This window comes from Spermophilus citellus (assembly GCF_964194105.1).
Source record: "Spermophilus citellus genome assembly, chromosome: 6".
NCBI lineage: Eukaryota > Metazoa > Chordata > Mammalia > Rodentia > Sciuridae > Spermophilus > Spermophilus citellus.
This window is the reverse complement of record NC_138187.1, coordinates 84,027,524-84,041,331: the sequence shown is the minus strand read 5'-3', so window position 1 is coordinate 84,041,331 and position 13,808 is coordinate 84,027,524. Positions and strand designations below refer to the sequence as shown.

The following is a 13,808-nucleotide window of genomic DNA, read 5'->3' as shown; positions in this document are numbered from 1 at the left end:
GGGTCGCAGTGCGTCTAGGATGAAAGCCGAGACATAAACTCAAGTTCCTTTTTTACACTTCTACAATTCCTCTTCCCGGACTCAAATGCTTTTTGTGTGTGCGCGTATTAAGAGTACCCCTACGATTGACCTCCGCCTCCTTTTCTCCTATTGCCTGCCAGCCTTACCGACCGGAAGAGTCTTCGAACCGAAATACCTTGGCGGGCACTTCCGGAAGTGCAACCTAGGGTTCCGGGAGAGTGCTGGCAGGTGAGGGAAAAGTAGGGACGGAGGTAGCTGGAGGATGAAGAAGGAGCAGGTGCTGCACTGTCAGTTCTCCGCGTGGTACCCGCTTTTCCGAAGCCTTACCATCAAGAGGTAAGATGGGAGACGTTAGCCCGGGCTACTGGCAAAAGCGAACTGCGGCTTTCGGGCGAATCCCGTCTCTGTCCAAAGGAGTGCAGGCCTTGTAACGACCGGATAGGAACGACGAGGTCGATTTCTTAGTGGCATTTGGAGTAGGGAGTTTGATGAAGGTCAGCATTTGCCGGGCGTCCCCTTTGCAAGACTAGGAGTGTGCTGGGGGAGGTCGGAGGGTGGGTCCTGGTTCGGTGAGGGTCGGAGGCGGGCCGAGTGCACGTTTCACCTAGGGTAGGCCTCGGAGTTTACTAGTACTAACTGAAGAATTGCCAGAGGCGCCAGGCGATCAAGAGAACTGGACAGTCTGGGCTTTGCCACTGACCTGCCCGCCCGGCTCCCATGGCTTTCCGCCGCCACCGTAGAGTGAGAGCAATTTATACAGACCCTACCTCCAAGTCTGTTGTGACGCTCCAGTATGATAGTGTATATGGAAAGAGTTGTGTGTGCGGTGAGAAGAAGCAGTCTATCCAGAAAAAAAGTGGAGCCGTATTTGTTTCATAATTCTCTTGACCCCAGTTTGCAGAAAAGGCAGAAGATTAGCTGTTTCATCCTTTGTCCCATAATTCATGGTAATGTAGGCAAGGCAGCCAGGAGCCTGTCCCCAGCCGTTCAAAAGCAATCATAACGTCTGAACATGACAGGGTAGGCTCTCACTCACTAACAGGAATAGATCCAAGGCCTGGGTTCCCGTGGATGGGATTTTCTGTATTTTGCTCACTACTACTACTACTACTACTACTACTACTACTACTACTTCTCCTCCTCCTCCTCCTCCCCCCCTCCTCCCTCCTCCCTCCTTCCTTCTTCCTTCTTTCTTCTTCCTTCTTCTTCTTTCTTCTTCTTTTTGATTCTATTTTGGTACTGGAGATTGAATCTAGGGGGACTTTCCTACTGAACTACATTCCTAGCCCTTATTTTTTTAAATTTTGAAACAGGGTCTCTCTTAGTTGCCTAGTGCCTGGCGAAGTTGCTGAGGCTGGCCTTGATCTTGCAGTCCTTCCTCCTGCCTCAGCCTCCTGAGTTGCTTAGATTACAGAAATGTGCCTCACTGCTCACTTCTCCTTTAGGCCTAGATTGTCACTAAATAAATGACATTAACCATCGCTTTTTTTCATTCTTATCTGTTTTGGACTCCTGAGATGTTGGAAGGGAACATAGAGATTATTCATAAACGGTTCTTTTTCATCTTTTTTTTTTAAAAAAAAACAAAACAATGATTTTATTGCTTGAGTACATACACAAATTTATGCCACCAACGCAGAAGCTGTGGATGACTCATGTTTTCAAAATGGTGCTCTGGATTGGATGCAGGGCTCATGCACACTAGGCAAGCACTCTATCACAGAACTACAGCCCCAGCTGCTCTTTTCCATTTTGTTATTTAGACATAAAATTCTGCTTCTAGGGGCTCAGGTTATGGCTCAGTGGTAGAGCGCTTGCCTAGTGTGTGTGATGCCCTGAGTTCGATCCTCAGCACCACATAAAAATAAATAAATAAAACAAAGGTATTGTGTCCAACTATAACTAATATATATACTGCTCCTAGTTATTCATGGTGCAGTGGAATTGAGAGTAGCAAAAGGAAGATAATCCTTGCATTTCATGACAGCTGAAATCACACCAAAACAAGGAGGAAACCCCCCAGCAGCAGCAGTAGCAGATATTACATCCTATTATCTTCCTGATATTCCAGTCCTTCATTAATTTGCATAATTCAAAGTTGGGCTTTGGGTCTGAGATGATGTTAGGCTATTTCTTTTGTGTTGGCACAATAGAAGGTACATTCATGAACTTGTCAGACATTTTGCATTGAATGTTCTTCTCTCTCTCTCTCTCTCTCTTTTTTTTTTTTTTTTTTTTTTTGCAGTGTTGGAGATAGAGTCCAGGGCCTTGCATGTCTAAGCAAGCACTCTACCACTGAGCCCTTGACAAACTAACATTTTTTTTTCTCTACACCTGTCTTGTATAGCCTCTAGCATAGTTTCTCTTTGTCTTAAGATGTAAAAGCATATGATTAAGAAATGGACTCTGAAGTTAGAGCCATCTGTCTGCTTTGAATTTTGGTTTCATCAGCATCTTTAGCTAATTATTTATCTCCCTAAACTTCCTTTGGAAAATTGAGAAAATAATAGGATTGTCATGGGCATTAAATGAGAAAATATTTACAATACTTGTTACTCTTCCTGGTACATTGTAAACATACAAAAGTGTTGCTTATTGCATTTTTTATTTAATAAATGCCTCGTTGAAGCAAAATAATTTTATTTCACTTAAAACATGTACCATTTATATGATGCCAAGAATGTAAGAGAAATAAACCAACAAATGGGATTGTCTGATATTACCTAACAGTCCACAACTAAGGCATGTTGCCTATAACCATTTACTCTGTCTTTAAACCCATTTCTTCAGTCTATTTAGTTCTAGTGGTATCATTGGAACTGCACGGATTGCAGGGTACCCCTACACAATCCAAGCCAATCCAGTGGAGGTGTGTGGTGGCCATTGCCAGCGTTAATGCTGAAAGACCTTACTCTGGTTATTGACTCAGCATTTTATTTTTTGTTTATTAATTTATGATACAGAGATGATTATGCAGGTTCATTTTTTTGGAAAGTTCTAGGACTTTGACTCAGACTTGACAATAATTAGCTAGGTGAATTTTGGTCCTCCAGCTACTTTTCCTTTCTAAGTGTATTTTTTCCCCCTAAAACATAAAGATTATATTAATCTTATAAAGAGCCTTTTCTACCTCTTAAATTCCATTAGAAGTAACTTGCCTGTCATTTAATTATTTGATTTCCATCAGGCCTCACTGGATACTCACCTGCATAGCAGCTTCCTTTGAAGGTCACATGGGCTCTGAGTAAAAGCTTCCTTGGCAATGATTTGTTTATGGCTGAGGCTTTCAGGCACATTTCCTTTTCCTTCTGTATTTGATAGCATGTGAAGCATCTGCATTCAGTTCAGCACTTACATTTAACTGTGATCCCCACCCCGCTTTTCTGTCTTTTTCATGTCAGAGGCTTTGAGTTCTTAAAGGAATCTGTTGATTTACATAACATAGATGCAAGGTAATGTCATTTAGGATGAACTTCATAGTGTGGCTGTGGAACTAGGTAATTCTTGACAACTATGCAGACTCCAACTCCATATTAGTTCATATGAATAAGAGTTGTAGACCTGATGAATAGGAAGAGTATGCAAAAAATTCAGAATTGAATCAAATAGAATACAAATGTTTGGAATCCAATCAAGGTAAGATGAAACCTAGAGGAACAGTACTGATGTACTTCAAACTTAGTTAGTATAACTTGTTAAACAAGGATGTGGACTCTGGAATCAAGTTTTCTCACAATGAGAAAAATCACTCTGGATGTCTAAGAATTCACATCCTGCCAACTTCTTTCAGTCTTTAAAGCCCGGGAAGGTAAACTTCAAATTCTCTGGAAAGGTCATCTCTTATTCTATTGGGATGATATTAATTCTTTAGTGAATATCTTTAGCCCCAGGAAGAATAAGAATTAAGTATGGAGGTGATGAAATAATTTACATTTAATGGTTTTATTTATTTTTTCCTATTAAATTTCTTTAGTATATTTAGGGCTTTGCCATTTTGAGGGTAACTAGTATGTTCATAAGAGATTAGCCTTGTGGTTACAATTGAAGTTATGTAATTGCTTTAGAATTGATAAATTAACATATTTAAGGAAAAATTTCAAGTTTTGAATAGTATTAGAATGTTTGTGAGAACATTTGAGATTCACCATATTTTTATAGTTTTTGTTGCTCAGCTTTATAAGATTAAATATTTGGCAAGGTTTATTTGTAATCAGACAACAAATGTTCAAGTGGACACTTAAGTAGATTTTTAAATTAAATGTAGTTTAAATTATTTTATTGATGATGATGGTGATGATGATGATGATATAGTAGTAGTAGATATACTATGGATTAAACCCAGGGGCACTTAACCACTGAGCCACATCCCCAACTTTTTTATTTTTATTTTGAGACAAGGTCTTGCTAAATTGATTAGGGCCTTGCTAAATTTCAGAGGATGACTTTGAACTTGCAATCCTCCTGCTGGGATTTGAATCCTTAAAGAGACTTTAAATCACAAAGGTTCATTGGAATTGGTTAAAATTTAGTAGATTTACAAACAGAATAATAAGATTTGTTAGTTGAACTTAAGAAGTCTGAGGACAAACTAGGCTTTTGAATTTGAAATTATAACTTTGCTGAATAAAATATTGATTTTTAAAATCAAATTAGCACTTAAATAATCTTTTCTTTGTATATAAACTATTTGTAATGTGTCAAAAACTTGTTCAGTAAATAAATGAGGCATATTATAAGTCACTGATGTTCTGCTGACTCTTTTAAAGCAGGCTATAATCTTTTTCAATTCTTAGAAAATATACATCTCAAAATCAAAATGCAGTAATAGCATTACTTTTAGGAATCTGGAAGAAATTTTTGATGATTTTTTACTTCATTGTAAAAAACAAATTATCCCATAAGTTGTTAAATGACTTCAAATGTGACTTTGCCATCTTTAATTATGATTAACTGAAACAAATTAAGCTAACATGTACTCAGTAAGCAACTTTATATCTCTGGTGATCAGTTGAATAGAATGCCACCAAAACAAATCCAAACAGATCATGAATTCTTAGCCCTTAATGTGTTAATTTCCCATCAAACAGTGGATTCCAGATCTTGAGTCTGCTGCTGCTGTGTGTCTTAGAGGTGTTTAGTTAATGTTCTGTTTTTTTTTTTTTTTTTTTTCCTCCCTGCATTTTCTGTGTTGGTTCAAATACCTGCTGGTCTTAGATTTCTTAAAGACAGAATCCTTGTGCTCACTGAGAATTCTTTTGAGCTTGTTACTTTCATATTGTGACTTCCATTTGTTTCTTTGGATCTGTTTTTGTTTTTCTGCCACAAACATGGTTGTGATAATTATATGAAATGTCATGTTTGTTCATATTATACTAATCCTGGTTTGCTGCCATCAAATGTACACCATTAACATATTCTACTCTATATTAATATAAAGGGAACAGATAATTCAAAAATTAAGCAAGTGTGGTGGGATACAGTGATGCATGCCTATAATTTCAGCTGCTTGGGAGACAAAGGATTGAAAGTTTGAGGCCAACAATGAATTCCTCTGTTATGTATAATTATGATGCACCAATTAAAAAAAAAGGAAGTTCAAGGCCAGCCTGGGCAACTCAACAAAACCCTGTCTTGAAATTAAATTTTAAAAAATGGGCTGGGATGTTACTCAGTGGTAGAGTGCTTGCCTACCCTCCCCCCCCCCCCAAAAAAAAAAAAGGAAAAAAATGACCTGGGTCATTAAAATGATGCCTTTTTTGGCGTACTTTTTTTTCTTCCCCCAGTGTCATCCTTCCACTTCCTCAGAATGTAAAGGATTATTTACTTGATGATGGAACTCTGGTGGTTTCAGGAAGGTAAGTATATGAGAAAGAATTCTTTAAACTTTATTATAAAGAATAATGTGATTAAATTTCAACACTTATGTATAAAATGAATAAATTAGCTTGGCACTATTCTCTCATTTTAGCTCCTTTTTTTTTTCTAGCTAAAATTATGTGCCGATTTTTGTCCCATATTCCTTTCAATGAAAATTGAGTACTTCCCTTACTAATAATAACTAGTTGTGAAATTGTGCAGTTCCTTTCACTTGCTGTAGAGAAGGGATAAGATGGTACCTTTTCCTTCTAAATGTAGCAGGCTAGGTAATAGGGCACGTAATTACCCTTTTAAGATCCTTTAGTTTTTAAGATTCATTGTTCAGGCTGGGGTTGTGGCTCAGCGGTAGAGTACTTGCCTCACACGTGCGAGACCCTGGGTTCGATCCTCAGCACCACATAAAATAAATAAATAAAAATAAAGGTATTGTGTCCAACTACAACTAAAAAATAAATATTTTTTAAAAAAATTTATTGTTCCTTGCAAGCAGAAAGCTTTCCGAGGATTTATCCTTAACATCCTTAACATTTTATTCCCCACAGTTGATCCATCATGGCCCCTCCCCTATCTTCTAGAATCTATTCAGGTAGTTCCTTTATTACTGGGTAGAGGAAAATGATTATATTTCAGTCTTTTTAGTACAGACTTGAGAAAGTTTGAGAATCTTAGAGTTTAGTGAAGTTCTTGTGTTTTCATTTAAACCTGTACTTAGAAGTCATGTCATGTATGTGTCCCACTCTCCTTATCCTTTCTAAAATGGCCTAATAGTAACCCTTGCTGGTATGTCACTCTGTATCCCCTGAAACTGCCTTTATTTTCTGATGATACTTACTTTTACCTTACATAATTCCCTTAGTTGTTCTCCTTGAATGAAGTTTGATGAGACCAGGGACTTGAGCAGTTGTTCACCCAGCTCTGGGAACAGTCCCTAGAACATAGGATGTGTTTGATAAACATTTGTTGAATGAATGAACCTTAGACATATGTTTAGAGTTATGTTTATTTTCAGTAACAACTAACTTGACCCCATATATTTGCTTGATGGATTTCTAGTGTATTTTTCTGGATTATAGTTCTGGACTTTTTTGGGTACATTTTTAGCCCTTTAATAACCTGAAAATTGTTAATATCATTAACTTGGAATAATTAGAAGAAAAGAAAATGGTAGAAAAAAATGGACAAGTCTCAATTTTGGGATATTCACAGACATTTTATTATTCCCAAATATTGCATATTTAATAAAATTATATAAATGAGACTGCAGTATAAATAATATGACTCCTAATATTAGAAGATACTTTATAAGTTTTAGTACTGTAAACTACCAAAGAGCTCCTGTATTGACTTTCATTGGCCAGATGTTTGCATGGGCTGCTGTTGTAGGAAAGCAGGATGTTAAATACCATTAACAGTGCTCCCAGTACACAGGGCTGTGCCATGCTGTACACTAATGCACAGATCACATACAGAACCTGTCCTTTTGGAGTTGACAGTTCAGCTTCATATTTTGTGGGAGTCAAAATGGCATAAGTGCTAACTCTTAAGTCCAGTTGCCTAGGGTTGGATCATCTCTGTTGTTTTGTAGTTCACTGTATCTCAGGTTCTTGTCTGTAAATGGGGTAAATGATAGTGCAGAACTTAGTACATTGGGGTGTTATAAGGATAAAAAACAGTAATGTGTAAAATGTTCAGCCCAGTGTCCAGTATATTTTATGTTCTTAAGAAATATTCACTGCCCTTGTCATCATTAATCTTACTGGGTACAAGTATTAAACAAGCATACAAGTAAATATATGTGTGAAAATTGGGATAAATGCTATGAAGGAGATGGGACAGGTCCTGACATTAAGTTGGTGGGCAGGCTGAATATTGTGGGGAGGGTCAAGGAGTGTCTTAAAGAAGTAACTTTTGAGCCTCTGAGATGTGGAGATTGGGAGAAGTCTACCACGCGGCCTGCACAGTGGTTTCATTAATGAGGTTCTAGGCATAAAGTTAGTTAGAAGAGATCGAAATAAAACACACAGACAGTACCTTATTTATATTGCTAGGTCCGAGACGGCTCTCCTCTCTGGTTCCCACCTCTAGCCGGCCAGCAGGGCAGCGAGGATTACTCAGGGCTAGCAGGAGAGAGAGAGAGCGAACACGCCTGGGAGTAGCCTTTTATTTGGGAAACAAGAGATTCAGGGGAGAATTCCATCCAATGAAGGTTGAGGGGGGGCTGCACTCCAAGGTCAGGGTCAGTGATTGGGTCCCCGGGGTCAGTGGTCAGGCACACCCCCACACGGATGGGCTCTCTCATCAGGAAAGGGTCGGGAAAGCTTCTACACAGCCAAAGCGCCTCAGGCCCTTAATGGGAGTCACCCAATCACATGTTAGAATGGCTTCCCACAGAGAAGGAAGTCAGTCAGTTGAAGGTGGGAAGAAAGACTTTTTCTGGCAAAAGGAACAACATGAATATAGGCTCTTGACTAGGAGAGTGTTGTGTGGCTGGAACTGGGAGAGAGCTTTTGACAAAAGGTAAAGTAACTAAATTTTAAACTATCTTTGTGACCCAGAGCCAGTGTTCTTACAAACTAGTTCTGTGTAAGATATAATAGAGAAAATACAGAATCCTAAATACTAGCATCATATTTTTACCAGTTCACACCTCAGTATTTGAGGGTTACCTTAGAAAGCCAAGCCTAATAAACTTGCAATTTGAAAATGTTGCCACATTCTACTATGAAGAAATTTTAGGTTGTATCTTCTACAGTGGCATTGCAATAAGTAGAACTATGATACACTGATTACAAATATATTTTAAAATATGTTCTGTTATACTTAAAAAAATGTGATTTTTAGAGTAATGAAGCACATTTTCAAGTTTGTTGGGTACCTTTTATGTTATAAAAGGTTAGTAAACCATGTTAATGTCACATTGAACAACGTGATATGGCATTTAATGAGAGGTCTAAGAAAGAAAGGCTAGCTCCTTGGGTAGGGATTCACAATTGACAGTGTGTTACTATTACCACCAACTATAGAATCAGGTTCTCAGCTTATAGATATGGAAACTAAACTCTTTAGGATTATAAAGAAATGATTAAAATTTGGAAGGACTGACACACATTAGCCAAAATTGCAACAGATTAATTGATAAACCAGAGTGTGCTTTTCTAAAGACTGCTTCCACTTGGAAGATACATAGTATAGCCTGAACAAATATAAACAGATTCATTCTTTGCCACTTCATATATCTTAATGTACTTACACTATTAGTCCTTAATCTAATCTCCAACTTCAGTATTATTTCTTTATTCTCTGTGATCACCTTTGGAGATTTAGCTCTCTTCCACCCTTTTTCATCTCCCTCATGACTAGTCAGTGTTTACAGTCATAACTGTTGATTACTGAGCTACATTATATGTTATGATTACCTTTTCTTTTAAAAATAACTGTTTCCCCTGAAACTAATAATCATGTTTTCAAATTTTGCTTCATTTTCTACGTGTCTATCACTGATATTTTGCAAATGTTCTAATAAACAAAAACAGCCTATTAGCTGTTTTTCTAAATCCTCAAGGACAGTTCCAAATCTGGCAGTTCTGTTTTTCTTTTCATGGAAATCTCACTGTATCTTCCTGGTCCAGGTTGAGCTGATAGTTCCTCAGATCTGGTATACAGTTGTCAGCTTTGAATTTCTCTTGAGAGTTGGATTTTCTGGATTTTTCTTTGGATGCCATATTTTTGTTTATCTTAGTTTATTCATGTTATTGAAGTACATGCTCTAGAATGCATAGAAGGAACAGCTTTTGACTGTTGCATGTCTGAAGAAAATTTTATTCTACTCTTATACTTGATTTTGGTGCTTAGGAGTTTTTGCTTAATATGGGATTTTAGGCAGAAAATCACACTCTGATTTTGAAAGTATAGCCCACTATCCTCTAGGGATGGAAAAATAAAGGCTATTTGTTGATGGGAAGAGGAGCAAAGTCACCCTGCAAAGGGGCACATAAAAAGGGGTGGACAGAACTACTGTGGCTATTTTTATACATTTGTTTTTCTTTTCCTTCATAGTGCTATGTACCTAGTAGACTCTTTAATTATAGAGACATGTTTTCCATTTTGGGGACATTAAAAAATATTTTGTCGTTGATAATTTTCTCAGTCTTCTGTCTGGAACTGCTGTTGTTTAGGTGTTAAGACTGTTTGTTTAATTCCTTTGAATTTTATTAATTCTTTTCTATTGTCTTTTTGCCTACTTTGTTTTCCTTTCTGGGTAGTTTTTGTGACTTTTCCTTTCAATCTGTTGAATTAAAAATTTTAGCTATCACGTTTTCATTTTCTATAAGTTCTGTCTTTTCTTAATATATATTTTTAGTTGTCAATGGATCTTCATTTTTTAAAAAAAATTATTTATATGTGGTGTTGAGAATTGAACCCAGTGCCGCACAAGCACTCTACCACTGAGCCACAACCCCAGCTCTCAGTTCAGTCTCTCTCTCTCTCTCTCTTTCTTTCTTTCTTTCTTTCTTTCTCTCTCTCTCTTTCTCTTTCTTTTCTTCCTCCTCCTCCTCCTCCTCCTCTTTTTCTTCTTCCTCCTCCTTTTCTTCTTTCCTGGATGTGATGTCTTTTATGTTTGGGGATTAATAATGCTTTTTAAAAATATTTTTATCCGGTTCCTTTGTTGTCTTTTTTCTTCTGTGTATATACATTTTTCCTCTCCTTTTTTGAAAGCATTTTTTGTCTTAGAGCTTATCTTCAGTTTTCCATTTCTTTGAGGCCTATATTCTTACATAAGAGTAGAGGACACACCCTTGCACAAACATTTGCAAACTTTGTGTACCTAGGTGGGACACAAATGTGCCAGTAGCCAGCCAGTATTGTTGGGAGATTCCCAGATGGTAGTATCTGTAGGTCTTTGCTGTAGGGCTATTCAGTTCCTACAGAGAATAATCCTTTAATCCTTCTTTGTTCCTGAAATAGGGTGAGAGGAAGGGGACTAGAGGTGGCATTGTGAAGTATGACTTTCACATAACTCCTGTGATCATTTGGGCCATTATGTGTCTGAATCCTTTCACTCTTTAGTTTATATTTTTCTCCAGAGAAAAAATGTTTACCAAAAGGGTTAAAGAGGATTAGTGGCTAGAGTGTTCAAGGTAAGGAAGGTTAGGTATGTCCTATTCCTCCTTAGATGGCTTTTGCCCCAAATTCACCTTGTGTTTAGCACAGAGCTTCCTTCCCATCTTCCACAGTATCTATAAGTTCTCACCTGCTGTTCGTGGGTAATCCCTCTGGTGGTCTTCTGAGTTCAAAACTTTTCATGCCATTTTTCTTCTATAGTTGTTATTTTGGTCATCTTTGTCCTTGGATCTTTCCTTTCATTTTAGTAGCATTTTAAGAGGGAACATAGAGGTAAATGCACATTTTTGACCAAAAGCTTCCCGCTTCTTTTTTCTCATATAGCCTTTGCATAGATCCTGGGCTTTTCTTATTGATTTCCCCCCCATAACGTGAATTCTCCTAGGCTTGTTGTCTGCAGTTGGGTGTTGAGGAGTGGCAGTGCAGTGTTGTGAATATTCCCTCTGAGTTCTTTCAGCCTTTGTTTCTCCACTAGACAGTGAGGACTAGCTACTGAATGGCATTTTCCAACACCCTGCTTTGCTTGCCGGATTCTTCACAGGTAATATGCCTGAGTATTTCTTTCTATTTCTCACCTTTTTCAGTGGTCCAGTCTTGATCCAGAGTAACTCTTGACACCAGCCCACATGCTCAGTTTTCATGGTACATAGGAAGGATGTTGGTTTTGCTCTCAGGGGTGGCTGTCAATAGTGTGGGCAGCTCTTCACATGTTTATTTCCTGTGTCTTCCCTGTCTTTGGCAGCACTTTCTCATATATTGGGGTGCAGAGTCCTAGATGATTCTTATTATCAGACATAGGGTTCTTAAAATTTCCCTTATTTTTGGTGATTTCTGAGAGAAAAGTAGGAAGGTTTTATTCTGTCATCTCTTATTGGTAGTATACTCTCATTAATTACATATTGTTTTTATTAGCTTTTGTCTCAGTAAGTGCACTTTTCCTTATGTTTGTTCTCTACTTCAAAGGCTATCTATTGTTTTGTTTTACATAAGCTTAACATGCTTGAGAATATGGCTACTTGGTACCAGAGGTTTTCTTTGCATAATTTTTTTCTTTCTGTTTTTTTAGGGAAGATCCACCAACTCGCTCTCAGCCAGACAGTGATGATGAAGCAGAAGAAATACAGGTTGGTAGAAAATAAAATAATCTGTTCTGTAGACTATTTTAGTTTAAATGGCCCCTAAAGTGGTTTTGATGTTTAGGTCTTCCCTTACATTTGATAAAGTGAGAAATTACACAAAAATCTTACTTTTGATGTCCATTTTTACATATACTTATGTTTGGGGAAAGATGTCTTCTGTTTATGTATCATGTTTAGATGGAGCACTGCCTTTGGGATCCTGTTATAGTATTTAAACTTAATGTTGTTTGTTTTCCTGTCCTTTTATCCATGTAGTGGTCAGATGATGAGAACACAGCCACGCTTACGGTAAGAGCAAAGCAGCACCAGCATGGGGACACAGTCTCATACTGTCACCTAAGAGTTACCTCATGGTTGAAGTGTACAGCTCTCCAAATTCCCATGTACTTACCACTTCAAATACCTTGTTGTCTGTGGGCTATTATTTATTATTCTGAAAAATAATTTGAATCATTTTTGAATAGGCAAACATGGCTTGCCCACTTTTTCTGTTTGATTACAAAGGAAATATTTAAAGTGCATTATTTGATGCTCTGACTTGTTTCTGTTACACTCTGAAAGAAGGAATTAAGCCAGGCATACACTGAGCTTCCCATATTGCTGGGCATTAAAGTGAAAAATCTATATTTATTTATTCAAGTATATTTAAATGTCATAAATATAATTTATTTCAAGTGAATGAAGTATGTGAGTTCAACCCAAGTTTTATATAAAATTGTAGAAGTTGATCAAGCATATTATATAGTCTTTTGGGATAAAAATGCTGTTATAAAAGTCAACTTAAGGGCTGGGGTTGTGGCTCCATGGTAGACTGCTTGCCTTACACGTGCAAGGTCCTGGGTTCGATCCTCAGCACCACATAAAAATAAATAAATAAAATTGGGGTTAAAAAAAATTCAACTTAAAATATTTTTATGAAAAAAATTTTTTTAGGTACCAGGGATTGAACTTAAGGTCACTTGACCACTGAGCCACATCCCCGGCCCTATTTTGTATTTTATTTAATTTAGAGACAGGGTTTTACTGAGTTGCTTAGCACCTTGCTTTTGCTGAGGCTGGCTTTGAACTTGTGATCCTCCTGCCTCAGCCTCCTGAGCCATTGGGATTATAGGTGTGCGCCACTGTGCCTGGCTAAAAAAATATATATTTTTTATACCTTTTTTTTTTTAAATTTATTTTTATGTGGTGCTGAGGATCGAACCCAGGGCCTTACAAGTGCTAGGCAAGCACTCTCCCACTAAGCCACAACCCCAGCTCCATGAAAATACTTTTTTAAGAGTATTTTTTAAAGATTAGTAAAGAAAAGAAGAAGAAGGAGAAGGAGAAGGGCTTTTTTATAAAATTCCTTATAAATAAACAGAATACATTGCAATACAACTGTAAATAAGAAGATACTTCTGCTTAATGAAAGAGATATATGGTGTTCAGATGCAGAAAAAAAGTGAATATATTTAAAACTGTCATATTCCTTTCAGCAGCAGAAGTTTAGCATGCCAGATGTAGAAATAGAAGTTTGTGTTTTATTTACTCTGGATGCCATTTGATTCACTCTCCTTTTATGCATGATAATCAAAGATGAATATGATTTGACTTCTGCTATTAGAGAGTGTATAAACCAGTGGGGAAAAATGATATAGGGGGTAGATGGCA

At 37.4% G+C, this 13,808-nt stretch overlaps 1 protein-coding gene across 2 annotated transcripts in view; it reads left to right on the top strand.

Moving 5' to 3' along the window:
• The first annotated feature begins 130 nt into the window (after nucleotides 1-130).
• Nucleotides 131-13,808, top strand: part of CDC123 (cell division cycle 123) — a 58,221-nt gene continuing 44,543 nt past the window's right edge. Inside the window, exons 1-4 of one of the 2 annotated variants that reach the window (XM_081298603.1) lie at nucleotides 131-357; nucleotides 5,805-5,876; nucleotides 12,086-12,143; nucleotides 12,414-12,446. In XM_081298603.1, the coding sequence (XP_081154729.1) occupies nucleotides 284-357; nucleotides 5,805-5,876; nucleotides 12,086-12,143; nucleotides 12,414-12,446 (237 nt within the window). In that variant the 5' untranslated portion in view covers nucleotides 131-283. The remainder of the gene's footprint in view (nucleotides 358-5,804; nucleotides 5,877-12,085; nucleotides 12,144-12,413; nucleotides 12,447-13,808) is intronic. The other variant, XM_081298604.1, reaches the window with a different exon arrangement.